Below are 27,920 nucleotides of genomic sequence, written 5' to 3' on the forward strand. Positions count from 1 at the left end.
TATCACATTAAGGGGGTTATTCTGGTTAATTCGCAAGGCTGCAAATTCCTCCCCCCCCTCACAGCGTGTGTCCCCATGCACAGCCTGAGAATGGATATTTAACATAAACACCCATTCGCATGCTGTGGGGAACACCCACATCTTTCGACTTTCACAGCCTCATTACCATGAGAACGCCAAGCATTCTCATGGGTACGCCCATGAAACGCTGGGCGTTCCCATATGGTAATGGGGCTATGTTGGGTGCGTGCACCCGGTGAACAGGGGCCATGACACAGAGCATAGCTCTGTCCCCAGAAACAATGAAGCTGCCCCCCCTTGTTTTGATTGGCCCACAGGCCAATCAGTCAAAGAAAATGGATGATCATCGATAGGTGGTCATCCATTGCATTGTGAGCAGGGCCCTCCTACCTTTTGACTGTCTGTAAATACCCTGTTTTTTGTATCACTGTCTCCTTTTGTAAAGCGCAACGGAATATGCTGCGCTATATAAGAAACTGTTAATAAATAATAAATTGCATAGTATTCCACTATCGATGGCCAGTTCACCATTGTCGTCGATGGCAACCATCGCTATGGAAACCTGGGCCCAGATTTGGTGTGAAAAGCTCTACCAGGGTTGTGTTATCTCAGGAATCCGACTATGGAGGTTATTCTGATCGGTGCGGCCAAACGTGCGTACGTTCGCTATTAACGTACGCTAGCCGCACGCGGCCGTTGGGGTTAAGTCCACCCACAACTCTGCCGCATACGTACGGGCATAAACAACGTAGAAGGGGAGTGGCGTACAAATGAGCGTACGCCAACGTACACGGACGGGCCAGCCCTTACACTCCGACAACTGGCGTACAACTGAGCGTACGCCGCCGTTTACGGACGTCTGTCGTCCGTCTTCCCACCGCCTTCTTGCGGAGATCTGAGTGTACGCCAGCTTGCACGGACGGGTCCCTATTGTTTTCAATAGAAAAGTCAGCTTATGTCACCGCTCGTGAGAGTGAGCGTACGTCCGTGTACGCTGACATACCCTTCACATATATGGACCTGCAAATGTTGCCTTTCAACTATAATTATGAAAATTAATTAATTGATTGAATTAATTAATGTGCAAAATAGTGGCCATGGGCTTAAAACATTGCTGAAACATCCTTTGTAGGTGTTAGATGTGGTTTATGTTATTGTATCATAAATACAAAACCTATGTTTGTATTAGAGTGAACACGTTGACACATGTCGACTTGTGTAGATTGAGTGTGCTACTGTGTAAAGTCTATGAAAGCACGTAGTGAATGTGTATAACTTTAACAAATACCTACCTTAGCATATATAAGCAGGTCTTACAAAGATTCTTACCTTAAATTAAACAAACCTTTAAATGTCGAGAAGTATAGAAAGATAAGCTTCCAATGTGTTTGAGTGCTGTGTGTGGCTTGCAGGTAGTGAAATCATGGTTTGGACTTAATAGACTGCAGCATTGCTTATTACATTCGGGTGTATGTGTTTGAGTAGTAATCCGCGTAAATTAGCCAACCCAGGCGCACGCTGGCATGCGGTATCTGTAGGGGTGGTCTGAGGTGGCGGTTGGCGGCCGCCTGTTTTGTGTCCGAAATGAACGGTGCTTTAGTCGATCGTGCGGTAGTAGCACCGCTCATTTTTGGTGCACACCCCCGTGTACGCCCATATTTACGCCCATTTTCCCTCATTATTTCGGCCGCTCCCCTCTTCACGCCCCTGTGCCGCCCCCAATACCCGTACACTCGCGTACAGGTTTTTTCGCACGTAGAGACCCGTCCGTAAGCGTTGGTGAGTGGTCGCGCCTGCGCATTAGCGAATGTACGCATGCGCAGATCATAAAAAATCCCGAGACGTCCGCGTACGGCCCGGCCGCTCCAACCAGAATAAGGCCCTATGGTAGCTACTTTACCTGGATTGAACCCGGCACTGACAAAGGTAGCATGTGATGTGAGACATGTGACTCGGGCCATCCAATCCAGGTCACGTTAAAGGCATGAACAGAGCCGGATCACCAGGGCTTGGAGTTGGTGTCACGTCCAAGTACTGGCAAATGGAAGGCCTGGCGATATCTCAGGTGCAGCCTGCGGTGGAAGTGAAGTTTCAAGCAGCTGTGACACTGCTTGAACCATTTTCAGTAACCCAGGTTCGATCCGTTTGTTGGGGAGCTAGCCCAAATATGAGGGGTGTTTATCAATGCTTGGAGAAACAAAGCTAAAGTCCCAGCCAATCAGCTACTAAATGTTTTCAAACACATCCTGTAAAACGACAGTTAGGAGCTGACTGCTTAGTACTTTATCACACTCCACTTTATTTCTCCAATCTTTGATAAATAGTACCCCCTGTTTTTTTTTCTTTACATAATATTACAAAAACAAAATGTGATTTGTTACGTTCCAATTAGAACACTCTGTAAGACGCGGATTCTTATTCCAGGATAACACAAGGGACCCTAGAATCTTAATTAAGAGAAAAAATAATAACTGATGAAAATGGAAATATTAGTTCATAACAAGGAATAGTTCACATGGTCTGATATACTTAGAATAGAAATAATCATCTAGGAGTAGATGTATGAAGCAGTGATAAGGGAGGAGAAATGATGAAGTGCCTGGTACTTTATCACCGGCCAATCAGCTCCTGACTGTTAAGTTGCGGGCTGGGTTTAAAAAGGGAAAGTCAGTAGCTGATTGGCCGGTGGAAAAAAAAAATTAAAAAAATATATATATTTTTAAATTAAATATATATTCATGTGCTATAAGCACATGAATAAAAATAACATGCCCCTTCACAGAAAAAAAATCCTGATTTTTTGACACCAAAATTAAAAAAAAAAACCTTTTAGTTTAAAAGTTCACATTCCAGCTCTCCATGAAAAGATGGAGAATTGCTACACGGAGAGAGACGGCGAAAATCACTTAGAAAGACGGCGAATATTTCACATTGAATAGGGTTGCTCACTTTTGGAGAGCAAAATGCTCCGTCCAAGGCGAAAAAAGCACAAATTCGCCATAAAACAGGGCAAATTTTTCTCATTGAATACTGCCCAAAGTACCCAGCACTTTATCACTTCTCCTCCCTAATAACTGCTTCATACATCTCTACCCCCTAGTTCCTTATTGCCAGCAAGACGCGTTTTCCCCCCTTTGGCATGTCTGTGATATAGACAGGGGACTCCCTTTAACATAAACTATTGCTTCAGTGCTTGGCTCCCCTTCATTAATACAGCCAGCCTCATTACATGGGTTGTCATCTTTACCACCCAAAAATACCAGATGGCATATTTAGCAAGTTTTACGAGATAGCAGATCTGATTAAAACTCGTTTCCTCCTCGTTTACCGACTAGATGATGATGGGAACGCTGCAGAGTCGGGACAGAGGTTGTGCTGTCCCGCCAAAGTCTTAAGGTGGCCATACACAGGCAGATTTATCTTCAGATCTGTCTGGTTGGAACAAGAACATGGTTATGAATAGGAGCAAATGACAGTTGACCATTTGCTTGGAAATGCTGGAAAACTGACACTCATCCATAACCATGTTTTTGTTCCAACCAGCCAGATCTGAAGATAAATCTTACTAGTGTATGGGCACCTTTGCCCTTGATGGCTGAAAATAGAATCTCATTGGTTGCTATAGGAAACTTTTAGAAGGCTTGATACACCTCCCCCTTGTGGACAGTAGCACATACTCATCTACCTGTTATACCCCATTACCAGGAAGAGGCAGACTACTGTCATCAGCAGTACAATAAGCCAGCATGGGATGGAGTTGAGCCTCTCTCTGATTCGGGGACAGTCAGGTCGGCGATGCGTACAGTGAGGCAGGCAAGTTCCCAGGCGGGCAGCACGGAATTAAATTACATACTGTATCGACCCTTTGCCCGCTGTATTCCAGCACAACTAATCTGTAACTTGGTACTGTTTGATTCCATCGTTTTATGTATCCTTCGGTTTATGACCCAACGTTCGGAGATAATGTTCCGTAGAGTCTCATGTTCCTACGGCCTTTTTCATGGATGTTAAGCAGATGGCTGGCAAATACCTTGATTAGCACTGCGGATTGTTCTGCCTGCCAAGTTGTCTTGACCTGAGAAGTCACTGTGACCCGTAGCAACCTATATACCACAGCATGTGATGCAACCTCCTGCATCCACTAATGCTTCATACAGTCCCTGGTACCCATAGAAACCAGACAGGCTGCACTATGAATGAGATCTATTAAAATACTGTATGAATGAGGGAGGAAGCGGTGACGTACTGTTGTGTGTCTGTATATTTTTATTATTAATCAAGTGGGTGCTCGCCTGTTACTGATGGATGTTTGACTTAATATTTAAAGGGATACACCAGATGGAATGCAAAGTCAGTGGCATTTTCTTGGAGAACTCTTGGTATCAGGGAAAGTGCACATAAAGGGGAGATGTACTTGAAGAGTGTTAAAGTGGAGCGCGGTGAACTATCTTCCATTTGGCTCCTAACTGCCATTTTCCCAGTTACATGCTTACATTGAACTTAGCTCTACTCTGATACTAGAAGCAACAGATTCCAATGCAGAGATTGTAAGATTGTGTATATATATATATATATATATATATATATATATATATATATATATATATATATATATGATAATATCTTGTCTCCTCATCCTCAGGGTTTTCCGGCAATTGTGTTGGGTGCGGAGAAAAAGGATTCCGCTACTTTACAGAGTTTTCCAATCACATCAATCTGAAGCTGACCACCCAGCCTAAAAAACAGAAACACCTGAAGTATTATCTGGTCAGGAACGCACATGGGGGCTTAACAAAAGGCGCCCTGATCTCTTGGAAGGGGACAGGTGAGTTCTTGCAGCTACAGCATTATCACAACTGGATCCGTACCGTATACGGAACACATTGTTTTCTGGTTGCGACCATTCACAAAGCCCAATCAGTAATAGGTTCAGTATTCGCTCTTTGGAGGTGATTCAGTTTCACTCGCAAAACACATTTGGTTTGCTAATGGACAAAACTATGTTGCGCTGCAGGTGGGGTAGATGTACAGAAAGATTTGGGTAAGTTATTTTGTTTCTGTGCAGGGTAAATACTGGCTGCTTTATTTTTACACTGCAATATAGATCTGTTTGGAGTACAAACCCCACCCAAATCTAACTCTTTCTGCACATGTTACATCTGCCCCACCTGCTGGGTGTCCATTATACCCCTTTTACACCGCTGAAAAATCCGGGTCAGTGGCGTGTCAGACCCGGACCTTCGGCGGTGTAAATGGGGTCAAGCCGTGTCCATTTACACGGGTCCTCTACCCAGGTCCTGACCTGGGTAGAACACGGTTAGGACCCGTGTAGAGGCCGGTGTAAATGTTCCCGCTGCGGGTCCAGGCACCCGCAGCGGGTCCGTGCACGGCATGCAGCGCTGGGGAAGCTGTCCCCAGCTGCTGCAGGAGGAGAGGGGTGTCTCAGCTGCTAAGGGCCTGGGGTGAACTGTCAGGCTGCTGAGGGGGGGAGATGGAGGGGATGCTCCCCGCTGCTGTAACTCCCCCCTGCAGCCGCGGGGCCGGGAGTGGAGGCAGCGGGAATCAGCAGTGCAGGTGGGCAGGGGACATCATCACCTGTAGAATCATATCATCACCCCCCCAGCGCGGGGTCCAGCCTCCAGGCAGCGGGGTCCGGCAGTACAGGCGGGGGATCCATTCAGCGTATACGAAGTTGCTGGCGGGGTCCCTCCAGCGTATGGGAAGTAACCAGCGAGCGTCCCTGCGGCGGCTGGGAACTGCCGCTACTAGTTCCCATACACTGGGGGGACCCCGCCGGCAACTTCGTATACGCTGAATGGATCCCCCGCCTGCACTGCCGGACCCCGCTGCCTGGAGGCTGGACCCCGCGCTGGGGGGGTGATGATATGATTCTACAGGTGATGATGTCCCCTGCCCACCTGCACTGCTGATTCCCGCTGCCTCCACTCCCGGCCCCGCGGCTGCAGGGGGGAGTTACAGCAGCGGGGAGCATCCCCTCCGTCTCCCCCCTCAGCAGCCTGTGATTTGATGCTGCAGGGGGGTCATAAGGTGCAGGGGGTGATGCTGCTTCAGGGGGTGTGTGATTTGATGCTGCTTCAGGGGGGTGATGATGTGCAGGGGGGGGGGGGGGTGATTTGATGTTGCAGGGGGGTGATAATGTACAGGTGGGGGGGGGTGCTGCTGCTGCTAGGGGGGGTGATGATGTGCAGGGGGGGATTGATGTGATGCTGCAGGGGGGGGGGGTGATGATGTGCAGGGGGTGATGTGGTGCTGCTGCTGCAGGCCATTTGTAATGACAAGGCAGGGCTGACCCAGGTCCAGTGTAAATGGTGCAGACCCTGGTCCGACCCAGGTCGAAGTGCTGTGTAAATGCAGTATAAAGCAGGGTCAGACCCTGGAAACTCCAGCGTTCAAAGACCAGGGTCGGACCAGGGTTTTTGGTGTAAAAGGGGTATTAGCAAACCAAATGTGCTTTGCGAGTGAACCTGAATCAGGCCCTTTATTCCTCCAACTAAAAGCATTGATCAAAAGGAATATTACAGATGAAGCGTGATTCATCCAGCGGGGGTCTGGCGGTCGGATCGCCAACCACCAGCCCCCCGCCAGGCATCGGAAGGGAACACGCACAATTCCCCTTCTAACGGAGCTCCGGGCTGGTCCCCGCCGCACCCACCCCTTCCGCTGCTGTTTAAAGTTAGTGACCTATATTGATTGGATGGTATTACCCAAGTCACAATCATACAGAATGCCCCAGTACAGTGTAGTTGATATGAAAGTATAGAGATATATACAGTTTTCTAAAGATGAAACTATTTCACAAATGAATAAAAGATCAAGATGACCCTTTCTTTATTTCTCATCGTTATATCAGTTTTGATCAATGCTTTTAGTTGGAGGAATGAAGAGCAAATAGGTCCTCCAAACTAAAAGCATTGATCAAAATTGATATTATGTTGAGAATGCTGTTATAAAGAAAGGGTCACATTGCTCTTGTATTCATTTGTTAAATGTTTTCATCTTTAGAAGACAGCATATTACTTTATACTACCATATTATCTACAGTGCACTGGGGCATTCTGTATGATTGTGGTTTGGATAATACCTGTCAATCAATGTAGTTCGCCAACTTTAAATAGCAGCGATGGGAGTTTGTGATTGGTCCTCCCGCTAACACCACAAGCAGGAGGTGTAAATTGATTGTTGGGGTATATAATAAAATCCAATCAGCTTTTAGCTTTCATTTATCAAGTATAGTCCATAAAATGCTTACTAAAAGCTGATAGGTTGCTTTGGTCAGCTCCTCCTCTGTAGAAGGTTTGATGCACCTCACTCTTGCTCTGGAATCAGACGATGTTAAATCCACAGTTATGGACCGACCTTTTCATGGGTACCGGACGGGTTCCTGACAGTCGGGATCCCGACAGTCATTTACCCGAAGTCGGGATCCCGACTGTCAAAACGCAGACAGCAGGTTGCCCGACGCCACCTGCTATTTTCCCTTGTGGGGGTCCACGACCCCCATAGAGGGAGATTAGAATAGGTGGCTCGCGTAGTGCAGCGAGCCCGCAAGGAGCTTTTTTGCGCTCGCCATGCTGTCTGACTCCGGGCAGTCGGGATAATGACTGTCGGGATCCCGACTGTCGGAGTCCCGTACCACACCCCCTTTTCATACGATGCCTGATAATACTGTTTTATTGGTACTTATTTCCTAGCACGGCGCCCATCGCATAAGATTGTATGCCTTAATTAAGGCATACAATCTTATGCGATCACATACAATTGAAAAGATTTTTAATTGTATGTACAGTACAATATCGCATCTTATAGATCTCATCTTATGGCTCTCATGAATCTTATGCATCCATAAGATGGGGGGCGGCGGTACGTGTTCTCCGACCTTTTCATACCCCCACTATCCACGTCGGCGTGGAGTTGACTTTATATAGTGTGGCGATCGCAGCGAGCCACCGAGCCCGAAGCGTGGCGAGCGGACGTGGAATACTTCACATGTAGTCCGCTCGCTGCGCTTGCCACACTATAGAAAGTCAACTCCACGCCGACGTGGATAGTGGGGGTATGAAAAGGTCGGAGGACGCGTACCGCCGCCCCTCGCGGGCTCGCTGCGCTCGCTACGCTTCTGGTTGGCGTCAATAGTGGGGTGGCGTTAACAATGGCGGGGGGGGCATTTCACCCATGAGGGGGGGGGGTTAGCAATTAAAATTGGGGTTTTGGGGGCTTTTTACATTGGAATCAATGTAAAATTGGGTCTCAGGGACCATTTCACATTGATTCCAATGTAAAAATCTCGTCGATCACATCGATCACATCGCATGCATCTTATGCCGCACAAACACATAAGATGCATGCAATGCTTGCGATATCGGCCCGACACATACAATCTAGATCGTGGGCGCCGTGCTAGGAAACAAGTACCGTTTTATTTAGTGGATGACATAATTTCCTGTCATTACAGAAGTGAGAAGCCGCCATTCATCTTCCAGCATGTGCTCTAGCTCTGGGGTCACCCAACAGGACAGTTCTGTCCCCACCGCAGTAAATAAGATGAGTGACCAAGCTGCACAGGTGACTAGTGGGAATCCTCTATCAGGTAAATGACAGACTTTCACCTCTGAGTAGATTGAAGCAGAAATAATGAATGCTAAAGACTGGTGTTTGCTGTTGTGCTGCTTTCTAGGTATTGGCCTGCAACACTCCTAAACCACGCCCATGAAACAGACCATTTCTGGGTGTCGGCTTAGCCACTTTCCAGTTATCGCCCATAAAGCATTGTCAAGGCATATCTTAAGGAGCCCATACACTAGTAAGATTTATCTTCAGATCTGGCTGGTTGGAACAAAAACATGGTTATGGATGAGTGACAGTTTGTCAGTTTTCCAACAATTCCAAGAAATGGTCAACTGTCATTTGCTCTCATCCATAACCAGGATTTTGTTCCAACCAGCCAGATCTGAAGATAAATCTGCATGTGTATGGCCACCTTTAGACTCACTATACAAAGTAGTTGCTCAACTGCAACTCCCCAGCAACTCAGAAACAGGCTCAAAATGATCAGTTTACAAAAAAATGTACTAAGATGGGAATTCTAGTTTACATGGGATATTGCTATGGGCAACCAATCAGATGCTATCTATTATCTTGTAGAAGGTGCTAAATAAACAAGAAGTAGGTTCTGATTGGTTGCCCACAGCAACATCCCATGTGACATAGAACTCCCATCTTAGCAAATTTTCCTCAAGAGCTCTATTCACCCATAAATTTACAGATGGGAGTTGGGAGCAAAACAAAAACAGGAGCACAGTAACTTTACACATGTACAAACCATGTTGCTGTGTAGGGTAAATAGTAGCTGCTTTTGCATGTAGTCCTCAAATACTAGACAGCTTTATTATTACACTGCAGTTTAGATTTTAGCTGGGACACCCCACCCACAAATGATTCTCTTTGCATTGTTACTTCTGCTTCCCCCTTCCTGCAGTGCAGCATGGTTTTGCCCAGATGCGAAGGTAATTATCAGGCGGCACTTGGGGAACAGGTTAGATAAAGGAAGGGGGTAAAGAGTCGGACACTAGAGTTCTATTCAAATGAACTGGCAGGTATGGCTGAGCCAGCCCGTAACAGTGAGAGGCCACAGTAGGCGACTGGTGTATAAGGAGTGGGAGGAGTAAGGTTATCCATAGAGCAATAAAGCAGTGATGATATTATCTTCCAGGGGACAATGGATATCTGCAAGCACAGATCGGGATGACCTATCAGAATGTGAATGGCACATGTTGTCTCCAGAAGTCAGCAAGGGTGACCCCATCATTACCGCTCAGACCCACTGTATTAGGTATGCTGCTTCTCTTGTCTGCTAACAAATAATAATAACAACAGTCATATTCAAAATAATTATCTGTATTTTGTGATGAAAATAATGATTACATTATAATTATGAGACCGAATTTTACTAAAGTCCATAGAGCAACTCTGACGATTCTCAAACAGATATTGGAGGTACTTTAGCCATTATATCACAGACCACTTCCTGTCGGGATGCGGTCATTTGGTCTACAGCATGATGGTCGACAGTCATTAGGTCGACACCATTAGGTCAACATGGGTCTAGGTCAACATAGGAAAAGGTCGACATGGTTCTAGGTCGAAAGGTCATTAGTTCGACAGGTCGTTAGTTCGACAGGTCATTAGTTCAACATTGTCTAGGTCGACAGTCAAAAGGTCGGCATGGGGTTTTTCACTGTTTTTTGAGCCGACTTGTGCTGACTTTCGGTAATATTACTGCCCACTTCCCATTGCATCAGTGTCCACTAACCATTATACCACAGATCACCTTCTGTTATTTCACTGGCAGCTTCCCATTACATCACAGACCCCTTCCTGTTATTTCACTGCTCACTTCCGATTATATTATTGTCCACTTCCCATTTTATCACTGGACACTTCTCATTACTTCCCTGGATACATTACCCTCCCACTTCCCAAACAGATATTGAAGAAAGCCATTACATCACTGACCACTTTCTGTTACATCACTAGCCTCTTCCAACTACATCAAATGCCACTTCCTGTGATATCACTGGCCACTTCCTGTTATATCACTGACCACTTCCTGTTATATCACTGGCCACTTCCTGTTATATCACTGACCACTTCCTGTTATATAACTGGCCACTTCCTGTTATATCACTGAACACTTCCTGTTATATCACTGGCCACTTCCAACTTGCCATATAGTGAATGGAGACAGAAATTACATCACTGGTCTATTCCCAATGTAGACAGCCATAACATCACTGGTCCATTGAAGGTAGCCACTATGTCACTGTTCTACTTCCCCCGTAGACATTAATTACCCTCCAACCTCCCATACAGACATTGGCAGCCATTACATAACTTTTTCACAGACAGACATGGCAACTTTTTGGGTACGCTGGTATTGTAGAACTACCAGTGTTTGCATAACTTAACTTGAATTTCATTGGTTACCAGATCATGCTTGTGCTTGGAGTATTACCAAATCACAGCATGCTCTGGCAGCCAAGGCCTGCACGCACTAGTAGTTCCACTTAATAAAGTAAATAACCACAAAATGAAGCACTATTTTTTTAATCCTTTATTTAGAATTCTGATCGTAGAACAAATGTGTTCTCAAAATGGGCAAAAGCACATACACTGCAGGTGGGGCAGATATAACACGTGCAGAGAGAGTTGGGTGAATTATTTTGTTTATGTGAAGGGTAAACACTGGCTCCTTTATTTTTGCACTGCAATTTAGATGCAACCATGGTAGATGGTGGGGATGGTGGCTGTGCTCATCACCTCTACCTGCGGGCAAAAGCAAGGACTCCATTATCTGTGTGCAGGTGCCCAATAACTGATATGTGGCCATACTGTAGACTTTGGCACGAAACGGGCAGCTGCTGTTATGTAGGGTAGACACGAGAATGACCATGATCCTTAGACGATTGAGAAATGATTTCCCATGAATTTCCCGGAAGCTCCCGGGTAGTCCCCAGCTCACAATTTGCAAAAAGTGTGTTTTTGTGCAAAACGATCTCGATCTGGATGCGGCCACGATGGTTGTAAGGCGGCCGGATCGCTGCTTCATGTGTTTTGCAAAGTACCCCATGTGGCCGTAGTCAGATTGGCCTTTTAAATTTATATTAATTGTGTAACTGTCGTTCTTCGTAAGAGAGATTTTCCCTATTTTTCCTTATACAGGAAATGTGACTAATTCTGGCCCTCCCAAAAAGAGGCATAAGGGTTGGTCTCCGGAGTCTCCCTCTTCCACAGAAGCCAGCTATCCACAGAACAACTTTCTTAGCACAAGTAGCTGTGGGAAAGTCGGTAAGTAAATACCCAGAAATGTATAATCTCATGCCACCCCAAAGCTATAGGTGGCCTACACCTGTTCTCTGTCTATGGGTATTTTAGAAATCATGTGGTTGCATTAAAGAGACTGATACCCTTACATTTCCTACCATGCTTCCTGGAGATGCGCAAGTGGGAAAACAGGAGGTAAGAGGGGGCTTGGAGTTGTGGTTCTACTCAGGGGCTGGCTGGCAGCTTTTAGCCTGGGGGGCAAGTCCAGAACACTTGCCCATAAGTAACAGCGCATCATCGATTCCTTGAGAAAAAAAAAAATATTGCCGCAAATGGGCGGAGAATAATTTAGTAAGACGGCGGAGCTACGATTGCGACCCGCAATCAGACAAAAATAAAATAAAAATTAAAACACTTGCTCCATCAAAGGTGAGGTGGGGGGTGCTGAGGGCTGGGAAAAAACCCTGCTCCCCCTGTATAGTAATAGCAGGACACCACAGGCTGCTCCTCCTGTACAATCATAACAGGGCACAACAACAACAACAGGACTCCACAGGCTGCTCCCCCTGCACAACAACATCAGGACTCCACAGGCTGCTCCCCCTGCACAACAACAACAGGACTCCACAGGCTGCTCCCCCTGCACAACAACATCATCAGGACTCCACAGGCTGCTCCCCCTGCACAACAACATCATCAGGACTCCACAGGCTGCTCCCCCTGCACAACAACATCATCAGGACTCCACAGGCTGCTCCCCCTGCACAAAACATCATCAGGACTCCACAGGCTGCTCCCCCTGCACAACAACATCATCAGGACTCAACAGGCTGCCCCCCCCTGCACAACAACATCATCAGGACTCCACAGGCTGCTCCCCCTGCACAACAACATCATCAGGACTCCACAGGCTGCTCCCCCTGCACAACAACATCATCTGGACTCCACAGGCTGCTCCCCCTGCACAACAACATCATCAGGACTCCACAGGCTGCTCCCCCTGCACAACAACATCATCAGGACTCCACAGGCTGCTCCCCCTGCACAACAACATCATCAGGACTCCACAGGCTGCTCCCCCTGCACAACAACATCATCAGGACTCCACAGGCTGCTCCCCCTGCACAACAACATCATCTGGACTCCACAGGCTGCTCCCCCTGCACAACAACATCATCAGGACTCCACAGGCTGCTCCCCCTGCACAACAACATCATCAGGACTCCACAGGCTGCTCCCCCTGCACAACAACATCATCAGGACTCCACAGGCTGCTCCCCCTGCACAACAACATCATCAGGACTCCACAGGCTGCTCCCCCTGCACAACAACATCATTAGGACTCCACAGGCTGCTCCCCCTGCACAACAACATCATCAGGACTCCACAGGCTGCTCCCCCTGCACAACAAAATCATCTGGACTCCACAGGCTGCTCCCCCTGCACAACAACATCATCAGGACTCCACAGGCTGCTCCCCCTGCACAACAACATCATCAGGACTCCACAGGCTGCTCCCCCTGCACAACAACATCATCAGGACTCCACAGGCTGCTCCCCCTGCACAACAACATCATCAGGACTCCACAGGCTGCTCCCCCTGCACAACAACATCATCTGGACTCCACAGGCTGCTCCCCCTGCACAACAACATCATCAGGACTCCACAGGCTGCTCCCCCTGCACAACAACATCATCTGGACTCCACAGGCTGCTCCCCCTGCACAACAACATCATCAGGACTCCACAGGCTGCTCCCCCTGCACAACAACATCATCAGGACTCCACAGGCTGCTCCCCCTGCACAACAACATCATCAGGACTCCACAGGCTGCTCCCCCTGCACAACAACATCATCTGGACTCCACAGGCTGTTTTTTTTTTTCTTAGTTATATGGTCACCTGCTTAGGCTGCTTGTGCTTTATCCCTCCAGGTCCTGCTGCAGCTCCCCGCTTCTCTGCCCTGCTTGCGCCACAGCCCCACCCAACACCTCTGCCTGTCCTCCGTCCACCGACCAGATCCTCTTCAGACGCATGGGTGGGCGGCGTCAGTGTCCTGACGTCCCCACACAGCATCTATCACGGGCAGTAATCAGGTGGAACAGGTGGCCGGCCCTCCTCCACGTAGTCCTGGAGGCCAGCGGCCATGTTCCTGTAGCTGCGGTTTTGAAAGCCGGCGCCGCAGGCTACAGGAACATGGCCGCCGGCGGGGGAGGAGGCGGTAAGGCAGCTCGCAGCACGAGTCACGACTAGTAGTGCGGCCTGGGGGGCACATGGCATCCTGCACCCCCGGCCCAGCCCGCCCCTGGTTCTGCTCCACCTATTAAGTGCGGCAATCACATGTTCAAGCCACACCCATCTCGGTAGCACACAGGATTATAGGGATATGTAAATGAAATCACATCATCATGCTCTTTGCTGAGGTGGGATTGGCTGCACGATGCCATTTGCATTCTCCGCCTACCCATTTTTCTTTTTATAAACAGTTACTTTTATAGCACACACATATTACATTGTATTTTTCCAGAGAATATGCCAGTGATTCAACTCCATCTTTGCCAAAGAGGAATTACATCTGACACTTCTTTTTATCCTTTAGGTAACTACAACCCTATTTGTTATGAAGCAGTGATAAGGGAGGAGAAGTGATAAAGTGCCTGGTACTTTATCACCGGCCAATCAGCCCCTGACTGTTAAGTTGCAGGGTTTAAAAAGGGAGAGTCAGTAGCTGATTGGCCGGTGATAAAGTACCAGGCACTTTATCACTTCTCCTCCCTTATCACCGCTTCACATCTACCCCTCAGTTCTTTATATGGATATTCATATGCCTGTTATATTTTGATTTGCTCTCTGGACTTAGCCACGCCATCAAAAATGTAATACCTATGATGTCACACTTATCCATTGCCAAGAGCGTACACCCCTACGGTATTGTATTGTGAGAGGATTGGAATACTTGAACAAAAATTTACTAGAGGACAATGGTAGAAAAGAAAAAACGATTATGGAAAAGGGGAAACAAACAATGACAACTTTACTGAATAATGGACTGTTCATGCAGGCCTAATACAAGTATTGATACATAAACTAGATAAATGAACAGAGTACACTATAAGAGTGCATTTACAAGTCATGATACATTTTTTTTAGATACCTTAGGTCAACTGGGCGCTCCCCAGTCCACTACTGGAAATCTCATCCCCTCTCCCTTGGTGGCCACTGGAGAACCTGTTTGTATACCAGACAACTTACTGAAGTCATGCATGAGTACGCCCGTCATTTTTAAAGGTATGTATCTGACCAGTGGGAGGATCTGCTTGTAAATCCTAGTGTTAGAAAACACCAAGGGGTTTATGTAATAGCCGCAATATCCTGGTGAGACGACATATATTTATAGCAGCACACAATTAAAATGCCAAATTAGTGGCTGCCTAATATTTATACTGTGGCCCCGTGGGAGCTAATTAAGAACTCTGGCCCTGATTGGATAAGGTCCAGCTGTTGGCGCAGTAATGCCTGTGTATGATCTGGAGCAGATGTGACAAGAAAGTGACAGCTGTGAATTACACGTATTAGAAACCTTTTTCTAATCTGCTTTACAGGTCACGGGAACTTCCCTTATCTCTGCGGTAATGTGAATGACGTCATTGTCAGCCCTCTCTTGTATAATTGCTTCAAGAGCTCACAATCCATGCCCAAGACCTATGAACAATATGGACCTACTACCATTCAGCCAATCTCAGAGGAAATGCAGCTGCTGCTGACAGTCTATTACCTTGTCCAGCTCGGTAAGTCCATGATACAAAGAGATAAACTAGTAAATTCACCATTTGGTATTTATATGCACTGAGGGCCATGTATTGGTGAATTTAAAAACCATATCTGAAATAACTGCTCCTCTCCCCATTGCTGCAGTTTGTCTTGTTATGAATAAGCTCAGTGTGAGTGACAGACTTGCAGCCTTGCGCTGGTGAATTCGGGCAGACAGGCACAAGCAGTGATGTCACAGCAGCTTAGCTGCCTACACTCTAAATTTGAATGACAGTATTTTGTTTTCCTATAGGTCCAGATCAGGTTCCTCTGATAGAAGATCTGGAACAGATTTTTATGCGTTCCTGGAGGGAGACGCACCTTGCAGAGATTCGCCAGTACCAGCAAACCATGTCGCAGGCTTTCCCCCACCTACCGAGCCCCATCACCGCACTGACCGCCTCTCAGCTGCCCTGGTTGGCTGGCTTGGCTGCCAGTTCTTGCAATGAAAGCGTTAAGATCATGGAGTGCAGCTATTCGTTAGCAGAGGGACTCACCGAGATGTTCAAACTGCTGGTGGAAGGAAAGCTGACGAATACCAACTACGTGGTAATAATCTGCACAACGAGACACAACTGCCTAGACTCCTGCATTGTAATAACAGGTAGTTTGGATCACTTAAATACACGATTTAAGTCACTTTACCCCCCCCCCCCCCCAATAATAATAATAATAAAAAAATTATATCCATGTTGTAATTGATCCTGTTCATAAGGGTGCTATGGGTGGTCTGTAGCCTGTAGATTTTGTTTTAATAGTTGATGGTTTGTTTTTCTAATAATTCATAACTTAGGAAAATTGTATACAGTTTCTGTTACATGTGGGTCTTGGGGCCTTTCATTCCACGGAACCCTATGTTCCGGACCAGCTGCCGCATCTTGCTGAGTACTGGCAATTACAGTGGGCCTAATTCAACTTTGCAAAGTTCCGCAAATTACAACTCCCGGGGCAGGCTGCGGGGCCGACCAATACAGGGAAAGACTGTCCCGCTCACCAGTTCCCATCCATGTATTGTGGCTGCTGCAATCCCCTCCCCAAACGGACCTTTGCCGCCCAGTCAAGTCATTGCCACCCCCTCTCTCTCCTTAAACTGCGGATGCGACTGCAGTGTAATTGCGCATGTGCAGATTGCCGAAAATGGCCATCTACGATTTTGTATTAATGTTTACCAACACACACAGGAAAATCGGTGATACAGTGATACAGGTTTACTATAAAAGAAAAAGATACTTTCAATGTTTTATATAAACCAAAGTATTACTGATATAGACATAATACTTACATGGTTATATAGTAGTAAGTTTATATGACTTCTGTGAAGTTAAAAATGTTATCAATATAATAATCCAATTTGTTCTAAACACACCCGAGCATGATGTTGTCGAATTTATTTCTCCACCTCCTGCAAGTGTAATCGATCTGAAGTAATGCATCACAGCAGCTGTTGCGAGTGTTGATGAGGACATGCTCCTATGTGTTTGGAACAAATTGGGTTACCACATTGATATCTGTCGTGTTACAAAAGGCTCACACATAGAACATTTGTCATTTACTCATAGAAACGTACAGATATATTATGGCTATATCAGAGGTGGCCAAACCTGTCCTCAAGATCTACCAACAGTTCATGTTTCTCAGGCAACTTGTGGATCTATAGATGGAATGAATGCAGCAGGTTTGAAAATGTGACAGTTAGTAATGACTACAGCTGTGCACCAGCTGGGTGATCTGGGGAATGTGACAGTTAGTAATGACTACAGCTGTGCACCAGCTAGGTGATCTGGGGAATGTGATAGTTAGTAATGACTACAGCTGTGCACCAGCTAGGTGATCTGGGGAATGTGACAGTTAGTAATGACTACAGCTGTGCACCAGCTAGGTGATCTGGGGAATGTGATAGTTAGTAATGACTACAGCTGTGCACCAGCTAGGTGACTCAGAAAACGTGGACTGTTGGTAGATCTCAAGGAACGGTTTGGCCACCCCTGGACTATATCAATAATACTTTTGTTTTTAGAAAATAGTGAAAGTGTCTATTCTTTTTATAGCAACACTGTAGTGGGGATCCGGGCTTTGCGTCAGCATGTATTAGGTCAATAGGTCAACCATTTTGACCTCTTGCTTGCAATGACTTTCTTCAATGTCCACCTCGCGCATGTCCACCTTTTCGGGGTCCACCTAGAGACACTGTCGACCCTATGATCCATACCCCTGTAGTGCAATATCTAATGTAGGGTACACACCAGAACGACCATGATCGTGCAATGATTTCCTTGAAATCGTAAGATGGTCGCACGATTTGTTGGAACACACGATCTACACACGATCTGCAAACGATTCGCTCACCATCTGTACCCAATCCAATGTAGATGACAAATCTTTAGTGCAGAAGCTAAAATCGCCAAAGCGACCAAATGACCTGCAGGGCTGCGCATCAGATTGGAAACACATCCAATTCTGCTCTTTTTACATGGAATTGGTCAAAATCGCATCGAAATTGAGGGAATTGAGCCCAAATCTTTCTGGTGTGTACCCAGCATTAGAACAGCCAAGTACGAAGCAAGGTTACGGCGCATGCATATTTTTAACTGAGCCTACCTACTTTAAACTTAAAATGTATATACTATATGGATGCATTCTTATTTTAATATTCAAATTTATGTTGGCTTTTAAAGGAAAGTACCAAGCCCGGATGTTAATAGAAAGTATGTACTCTGCATCCGATTACCTGAAAGAGGTGAACTACGAGCTGGTCAGTGGGAAGGCGGAGTCTCTACGCGCGTTCTTCAGCTCGCTCTGTCCAGGTATTTACTATTCATTTACAGTACTGCTGAGAGTGTCCTAAGGTGGACATTCATATAGAATGCTGCAACAATCGCACGGTACTTTAATAAGAGAGTGCCCTTTTTCTATAAGTTAGAGTGCCTTAGTTTTTGGTTTGTTAAATAATTATATTATTTATCTGTTCTTGGCTACGTGTCTACATTATAAGTTCGCAGGGCATTCGCACAGTACGCTGTGAGCGTAGACTAGCCACCGCTGGCCATTCGCAAAAGAAGATTAACAGCCGCCGTTTGTGGCTGGCAATCGAGCATTGTCAGGGAGGAAAAATGCAGGCTTGGCCTGGCCGTTGTGAGGGAGGGCCGCTGGCGACAGAAGCGGCCTCCATCTACCCATGGCCAAAGCAGTGCTGAGTAAGTGTAGACTTACCCAGCAGCTGCGTACAGGGGTACAACCATTCGATGGCGGGTGATTGCGGATGGATTTCCCCCTGTTCGCAGGGCTACGAAAGCATTTGTAGCCATGCACAGGGGCGGGATTTGAAGCCCAGTGATCAGGTCTGAATAAGGGCCTTAGTCTCCCGACCAATGAAAGATGTGGAAGGTGCACACATATGCTCCGCCCACAAGGATGGATGCACCCTGCGAACAGTTTGTTCGCCGTGGGTGCAGGCACCCACATGCGCAGAAATGCGAAAAGCGCAACATTGGCCATACGGGCGCACGTGGACCTACGAACGGACCAGAATAAGGTCCTTGGGCTGTTGGGGGGCACACTCCTGTAGTGCCAAGTCCCTGCAGGTAGTGCCTACCGCCGGTTTCTAGATATTTCTTGCCATCCCTCTTTCCCCTCTTCAATCATCTCCACTACTAGCCTAGTGCATTACTCTCTTCAATGTATTAATTACCTTTTTCGAATTTATGTGTCTATAACTTCAATAACGTTTTACATTTTTTGATCAGTTTTAAAAATAAAAAAAATCACATATTTTTATATTTTCTTTATCTGCAAAAAAACAAAGACAACAGAAACATGGCAGCTGTGCCACATCAGTGCCAGCCTAACCCACCTCCAGTAATCTAGCTTCACACTGTGCTCTATAACATTGGGGATTATTCAGACCTCATCGCTTGGCTGTTAATCTATCGATAACCCCCATGACCTGTGAATTCGCAGCTGTGCGGTCAGGTCTGAATAACCCCCGTTGTGAGAATAAAATCGACTCTTTTGTATCTTACAGTTGAATGCATTGATAGATGTGTGATCTGTTTTGGCAGATGGAGACATAGATGTACTTCTAGACAAGTACTACCAAGAAAATCACAGCGTTATCTCTTCAACACCTAAAAAATCACATGTAAAGACCAAGCCCGTTACATGCCCAAGTAAGTGCAGAAGTTACTGGGACTGGTGGGATCATGTGTATCGTTCTGTTGCAACATAGTACAAAAAATACTGTATATATAGATGTACTTTGGGCCTAATTCATGTTTGTACACAGCTGCAATTTTCAGGATATTGAACTACTAATCATCGCAAGTGAAACTGACACCCATCGGAGCCATTGCAGAGTCCTTAGTAACTGCGTACCCATACTATAATGCTGAACGTCAACTCCTAGAGTCTACGATCAGTAGCAATGCTGCCCCCATGTTTCTGTACATACAGGATTGCAGCTGATGGCACTGGCAAATACACACCATGAAAATGGCCATGACATCACTGTGTTTTTGCCGTCAATCATTCAATGTATAAAGGGCCTGATTCAACCTGTATGCAAGGCTGCAATTTTTACACATGGACAAAACCATACTGCGGTGCAGGTGGGGCAGATGTAACATGTGCAGAGTGTTTCTGTGCAGCGTAAATACTGGCTTCTTAATTCTTACACTGCAATTAAGGTATCAGTTTGAACACAAACCCACCCAAATGTAACTCTCTCTGCACATGTTACATCTGCCCCACCTGCAGTGCAGCAAGGTTTTGCCCATCTTCAAAAATTGCAGCCTTGCTAACCTGGTCTGAATCAGGCCCAAAATCTCACCACGTGCAGCTTCACAGAGGAACCTTTGCACCTGTACAAATACAAACATGAATTAGGCCCTATGCTGCCCATACACTAGACCAACTTTCATCCAACCATCTAACTAGTCGGTTGGATCGAATAATAATCTGTTACTGGTTGGGAGCCAATGGGGAAGATGTATTAAGCTTTAACAAGAGATAAATGCAAGGGTGATAAGGAGAAATAAATGTCCAGCCAATCACCTGCCAACTGCCATGTTACAGGCTGTATTTGGAAAAAGTCAGTAAGAAGCTGATTGGCTGGACGTTTATCTCTCCTTATCACCCTTGCATTTATCTCTTGTTAAAGCTTAATACATCTGCCCCATAGTACTTTGTAATTTAGTAATTTGCCCCCAAAATCTGGAAACGGACAAAAACTGCCGCTCAGACAGGATACTGTGCTGTAGTGGAATCTGTTTGATTTAAACAATTTGATTGAATGTTGTTACCCATGTTCAAATTACTATTCTCCATTTTTACAGTGGTAAATACATAACCTCCGTGTCTCAAGTTGCATTCTCTTAATAGGCCACATTTTCTCATATCACCACTAGGTGGCAGTAGCATACAATTAAGTGAAAGTAGGAGAATTGACTTTTGGGTGTAAATGTACTAAAGCTGATAGAATCTGAATTCCACTTTTCACTTTTTAGAAGCTTTATTAAATGTATCCCTTTAAATTTATCCCTTTCAAATGATCCCTATCCCTATTTACATCCCTGGTGTGTACAAACAGTAACGTCCGCACCGTGGCTATGTCTACATAAGACCCCTCTCGTATGGACACACCGCACTTTCCATTACTGATTCACGTTCAGCCCGCAGAAAATAACTAGATGCGCCCACTTATGTCCTACCCAGAATCAGGCCCTTTATCCGCACCGGTTTCCCCTTGTCCACAATATGATACATTTTACACAAGACAAGCGTATCGCAATCTGACGCCGGTGCGTGTTCTCTGTATGTGCAGGTTATAATGCTGATTGGCACCAGATCCACCCATCCCAACTGGCAGTGGCACAGAAGCTGCTGTCTCACGTCTGCTCCATCGCTGACTCCAGCACCCAGAATCTGGACCTGGGCTCCTTCGAGAAAGTGGATTTTCTGATCAGCGTTCCCCCGTCAGAGGTCACTTATCAGCAGACACTGGCTCATGTCTGGAGTTCAGGTATCACATCAAGGGGACTGATGATGCAGTATCTATATGGGAACATAAACGTATATCATAAATAAATCATAAATAAATAGATTGTAAAGGGCTATTATTAAATTATAATAACTGTAATAAGATAAGTGATTGTCTGTGATGTCATACACACAGGCGTTCTCCTGGAGCTCGGCCTAGAGAAGAACCAGCTGACCAAGCAGTTTATGGAGCAGTACGTCATGAAGCTAGATGCCGATTCGCCAAGGAAATTTAAGACGTTTCTTCAAAAAGCCGCAGAGAACCCGCACACCCTCTTTGTCCTCGTACACGACCACGCCCACTGGGATCTCACCAGGTCACTGTTTATTTCGATTCAGCGTCCTTCTATTACTTTAGTATATAAGCTCTTGCGTTCTAGGCTGTCTTTCTATGTAATTATGTATATGTTTGAAGTCTTGCGCTTGTTTTGCTTTATGCTGGGTACACATTTATCGATATCGTCCATGAAACTCCCAGGCAAACTATATAGTGCATACATACTATAGGATACCGCTAGTGATATTGTTCCGTGACGTCATCCTGTCTCCTCCCCATACTGTACATGCAGTTGTTAACAATATAGTCAAAATTAATCTGCATGTACCGACGACGGAGGACATCATTAACGACCCCCGGGAGCGTGAATTATTTACGATATTGAGCATACACCTTGGATGATATTACAAACGATATCTCTCATCTTTTGTAATCACTTACCCTGTACCCAGCTTTATGGGGTGATTCAGGTTCACTCGCAAAGCACATTTGGTTTTCTAATGCACAAAACCATGCTGCACTGCAGGTGGGGCAGATGTGCAGAGAGAGTTAAGGTGCCCATACACCGAGCCGATTTGGGCCGATTTTGGCTCATTGCGACCAACCGGGCTGTGAAATCAGGCCAAATCGGCTCGATTTGATGTCCCTCAGGTCCGATGCGCGGTCCCGTGTGCATCGGGCCCGAGCAGGTGGTCGGACCTGCTGGCCGTCCGACCACCCATCCTGGGACCTCCGACCCGAGCATCGAGGGGGTGGGCTGCGGGGTCCAGCCAGCTGGTTGGGTGGTGGGCAGTGGCGGTTGGGAAGCGGGGTTCTGACTCCGTGCGGCTCTGGTCAGCGGGTCTGGCGGATGAATCTCAGCCAATCAGCATCCAGCCAGTGTTTTCAAATTCAGCAGCGCTTCCCGCTCCGCCGCCCCGGCGAATAGAGCTACTCACTCAGTTCCCCATCCGCCGGACCTGCTGACCAGTGCCGCAGAGTGGCCCAGCTGCCAGCCACATGCCACAGGGAACCAGCTGCCCCCTACGGACCCCGCTGCCCCGCCCCTAACCAGCTCCCCAGGGATATAAATGCAATAAATCGCATGCGATTTATTGCATGTATAATTTGGCACATCAAGTGCCAAATCGTAAGCAGCCTCCCGGGGAGCTGCCGGGCAAACTGGTCTGACTTGTCCTAAGGACAAGTCGGACCCAGTGTATGGGGACCTTTAGATTTGGGTGAGTTCATTTGTTTCTGTGCAGGGTAAATACTGACTGCTTTATTTTGACACTGCAATATAGATTTCAGTTTGAATACACCCCACCCAAATCTAAAGGGCCCCTTAAGGTACCCATACACGTTACAATTATTGTATACAATATTGTATACAATATCGCATCTCATCCGATCTTGGTTTTGCGATGACATCAGATTAGATGAGATCTAGTACAAAACGTACGTGCAGCACATACTTTTTGTACTAGATCTCATCTCATCTGATGTCATCGCAAAACCGAGATCGGATGAGATGCGATATTGTATACAATATTGTATACAATGTGTATGGGCACCTTTACACTTGTGAGATTTTGTGAGATTTGATCCAATTCAGGTGGATTGAGTCAATTTATCTGACAAGATCTGATGCGCCTGTCTGACAAAATCTTATGTGCCTGATGTGTAGGACACAATCCACAATCCTGTGCCATTGGGTATAACCAAGAGATTGTAAGAGATTGATCCTCCTGCACATAGGATAAATCTCGAGTCAATCAGGTTCAATTTGTTGATCAATAAGTTGAACAAGTGTAAGGGGGCCTTAACTCTCTCTGCACATGTTACATCATTAGCAACCTAAATTTGCTTTGCGAGTGAACAAATATTTTTTTATTATAAATTTGCAATTGTACTGTAACCCACAGCAATCAGCTAACATTTTCTTTATATTTGTAGTCCAAAATCTAGTTGCAATACATTTACACGGATATTTCTTTAGTATTTGATAAATTCCTTTGGTTCCTTGTGATCGGTTTAAATTGTTGATGCCAGTATAAGTCTAGTACTGCTAGTTACGTGACATTGAGTAAATCTGATGTTCCTATGATAGAAGTACAGTATATAAATGTGTAAACAGCAAACATTAGGACTAGGACCCATAACTTTTTGCACGGATGAGCCTCTTGTCTTTCTTCAAACTATTGACTTTTGGAAAAAGGGGGTATAATGTGCAATATGTTGGTAAAAAATCATTGTCACAAAATTTGCATAAAATGATTGAAAAAAAATATTGGTGAAGACCACGATCTGACATTTTTCAAACACAGTCTGTGACATGTGAGGTGGGAGCTGATTGGCTGGTGGTTTATCACTCTCCATTTTATCACTTGAAGCTTAGTGCATTTTGCCCTTATCCTGTAACCACCTACCTGTCTGAGCTGTCACACGTTCCGCAGCATAGACAGATCAATACGTTAGGCTTTATCATTATTTCCCTGCCTAACCCCTATCGGATGCATTTGTAGTGAATACGTATAGTACTCCGGATTTCTGTCCATCAATAGTCATTGTGTCTGTGTCTTGTTTCATGGCAGCTCTGTGTGCAGTTCATATCCGCAGAATGAGACCTCCATCGGGATGGTTGATAGGCTACTGAACTGCAGGGAAATAAAGGACTCACCCAATATTTTGGTTCTTCACGTGACCTCCTGCCCTTATGCCCTGCAGAGCCAGAACACTCGCATCAGCCCCTACAATGAGATCCACTGGCCTTCATCATACAGTCATGTAGGTATTGTATAACGCAGTCACGCAGCAACGTGCTTCTAGTCGTATGACTTTAGATATTTCCCGTGATGGATATCTGGTACACAGTATGCTTTTGGTTTGGTTCCTGCAGGGAATGGAGGCGTACCATGGAAACAGAAAATACTTTGGCTTGTCACAGTACATCGAGTCCACGCTGTCTGGACACAGTCTCCCCCTTCTGCGTCATGACAGCTCGTTTGAAGCAATCGCACTGGCATTAGGAAAAAGGTCAGAGAAACCAATTCATGTTCAGACTTGTTATATATAGGCTTAATATACTGTGCCTTCCAGCCAGGACACTGATCAGTTATACAGGTTCTGTGGCTTACTATACTGTGCCTTCCAGCCAGGACACTGATCAGTTATACAGGTTCTGTGGCTTACTATACTGTGCCTTCCCGCCAGGACACTCATCAGTTACACAGGTTCTGTGGCTTACTATACTGTGCCTTCCAGCCAGGACACTGATCAGTTATACAGGTTCTGTGGCTTACTATACTGTGCCTTCCAGCCAGGACACTCATCAGTTATACAGGTTCTGTGGCTTACTATACTGTGCCTTCCAGCCAGGACACTGATCAGTTATACAGGTTCTGTGGCTTACTATACTGTGCCTTCCAGCCAGGACACTCATCAGTTATACAGGTTCTGTGGCTTACTATACTGTGCCTTCCAGCCAGGACACTCATCAGTTATACAGGTTCTGTGGCTTACTATACTGTGCCTTCCAGCCAGGACACTCATCAGTTATACAGGTTCTGTGGCTTACTATACTGTGCCTACCAGCAAGGACACTCATCAGTTATACAGGTTCTGTGGCTTACTATACTGTGCCTTCCAGCCAGGACACTGATCAGTTATACAGGTTCTGTGGCTTACTATACTGTGCCTTCCCACCAGGACACTCATCATTTATACAGGTTCTGTGGCTTACTATACTGTGCCTTCCAGCCAGGACACTCATCAGTTATACAGGTTCTGTGGCTTACTATAATGTGCCTTCCAGCCAGGACACTGATCAGTTATACAGGTTCTGTGGCTTACTATACTGTGCCTTCCAGCCAGGACACTGATCAGTTATACAGGTTCTGCGGCTTACTATACTGTGCCTTCCAGCCAGGACACTGATCAGTTATACAGGTTCTGCGGCTTACTATACTGTGCCTTCCAGCCAGGACACTCATCAGTTATACAGGTTCTGCGGCTTACTATACTGTGCCTTCCAGCCAGGACACTGATCAGTTATACAGGTTCTGTGGCTTACTATACTGTGCCTTCCAGCCAGGACACTGATCAGTTATACAGGTTCTGTGGCTTACTATACTGTGCCTTCCAGCCAGGACACTGATCAGTTATACAGGTTCTGTGGCTTACTATACTGTGCCTTCCCGCCAGGACACTCATCAGTTATACAGGTTATGTGGCTTACTATACTGTGCCTTCCAGCCAGGACACTCATCAGTTATACAGGTTCTGTGGCTTACTATACTGTGCCTTCCAGCCAGGACACTGATCAGTTATACAGGTTCTGTGGCTTACTATACTGTGCCTTCCCGCCAGGACACTCATCAGTTATACAGGTTATGTGGCTTACTATACTGTGCCTTCCCGCCAGGACACTCATCATTTATACAGGTTCTGTGGCTTACTATACTGTGCCTTCCAGCCAAGACACTCATCATTTATACAGGTTCTGTGGCTGGCTCACTTCAAGTCTGCATTGGTTTTAATCAGCTAGTCAGTGGCGGCTCTTACCCTTGCGGAGGAGGGGGGCTGCCGCGATGCGGCCTTCCCCCTCTACTGCCACTGTTCTCCCCCACGCTGCTGCCGGTCCCAGCCGCCAGTCCCCTGCACGGGGCCAGCGCATGCGCAGTTACTTCATACCTACTAACATACCTACTAACCGTGGGCTGTCTTTGCAGCAGCCCCCGGAGCCTTACTCAGGTTCCCGGTCCGGTGCATGCTCAGAACCCATTTTTGGGGCTGCCCCGCATTTGCGCACAAAGAGGCATCCCAGGGGGAGGGAACACCTCCCAATGGGACTGCCTTGAGTGACTGGCAGGTTGGACTTCCAATATTTTTTTATATATTCTTTATTTAGGTTTTTCAAGGGATTTAATGACAGTACACATCATTTTGACATAGTGAGACATAAAGTTAACAAGGAGTTATATCAAAAATTCAAACAATATAACAGAGTATAGGAGTGATGTAGTGTTTCTTTAGCAAACAGTCAATTAAATTGAATTGGCAATGGGAAAGAAAAACAACTTCCCTGAATTCTTCTATCTAATAAAAATAAAATTGTGTTGGCAATCGGGAAGTTCGACTTCCAATATTAAGCCACTGCCAGTCACATTGAAGCCAGAGCAGCCTCACTGACCCCATGCTGAGCAGGTCGGGACCCACTTTGGGGTCAGGTCCCACAGTTTGCGAACCGCTGAACTAGAGAACCTGTGTAATTCATGAGTGTCCCGATATAAAGGGATAGTAGGGTACATCTAAATTCAAGCTCACATTTGTGATACTTCAATAGTACATTTTATGTATATCAACTTAAAAGGTGCATTTTACTTCCTAATGGTTTCAGCAATAATTATGACAAATGTATTTAATGTATCTTATATTTTATTCTAAATACATAGAACATTGGTTCCTAAACTCAGTGCACAAGGCACCCCAACATTCCAGGTGTTAAAGACATTCATAGGTGCCTTAATTAGTACCTCAGTCCTTTTGATTATACCATATGTGCACACGCATGGAAAGCTTTAAAACCTGGACTGTTAATCTGGGTACTCACTAGGGGATCCTTAACGAACGATATTGATAACGATATCAACGGAACCAATATTGTTCAGGGAAATTACTCGAACTCCTGCCGAAAATGCAGTCGTGGTATAGACTGCAAGTTCAGATGACAAGGGGGAGTGGTTAACGACTCACTGGAGAACGCACCATTAACGATATAGTGCGTACAGACTAGACGGTATGCACGATGATATTATTATTGTTATTTTATTTAATAATAAATATTTATTGAAGCACATTTAAGCACATTAAAGGGATAAAGAAAGTGATCGGGATGTAACCATCAAATGCTTTTTATTCCTGCCATGGAATGCCGAAAAACAAACCTACCACTACCCAA

General features: G+C 45.9%; 1 protein-coding gene across 2 annotated transcripts in view; it reads left to right on the forward strand.

Annotated features, from left to right (window-relative positions):
* GREB1 (growth regulating estrogen receptor binding 1) overlaps positions 1-27,920 on the forward strand; it is a 125,659-nt gene that overhangs the window by 56,690 nt on the left and 41,049 nt on the right. For both annotated transcript variants that reach the window (XM_083178557.1, XM_083178556.1), the window contains 13 exons: positions 4,664-4,846; positions 8,495-8,629; positions 9,752-9,871; positions 11,761-11,886; positions 15,013-15,150; positions 15,465-15,650; positions 15,926-16,276; positions 18,348-18,476; positions 19,731-19,838; positions 21,491-21,688; positions 21,842-22,022; positions 24,556-24,748; positions 24,861-24,997. In XM_083178557.1, coding sequence (XP_083034683.1) covers positions 4,664-4,846; positions 8,495-8,629; positions 9,752-9,871; positions 11,761-11,886; positions 15,013-15,150; positions 15,465-15,650; positions 15,926-16,276; positions 18,348-18,476; positions 19,731-19,838; positions 21,491-21,688; positions 21,842-22,022; positions 24,556-24,748; positions 24,861-24,997 — 2,185 coding nt within the window. The remainder of the gene's footprint in view (positions 1-4,663; positions 4,847-8,494; positions 8,630-9,751; positions 9,872-11,760; positions 11,887-15,012; positions 15,151-15,464; positions 15,651-15,925; positions 16,277-18,347; positions 18,477-19,730; positions 19,839-21,490; positions 21,689-21,841; positions 22,023-24,555; positions 24,749-24,860; positions 24,998-27,920) is intronic.

The sequence above is a fragment of the Crinia signifera genome, chromosome 3 (genome assembly GCF_055691185.1).
Source record: "Crinia signifera chromosome 3, ASM5569118v1, whole genome shotgun sequence".
NCBI classification, from domain to species: domain Eukaryota; kingdom Metazoa; phylum Chordata; class Amphibia; order Anura; family Myobatrachidae; genus Crinia; species Crinia signifera.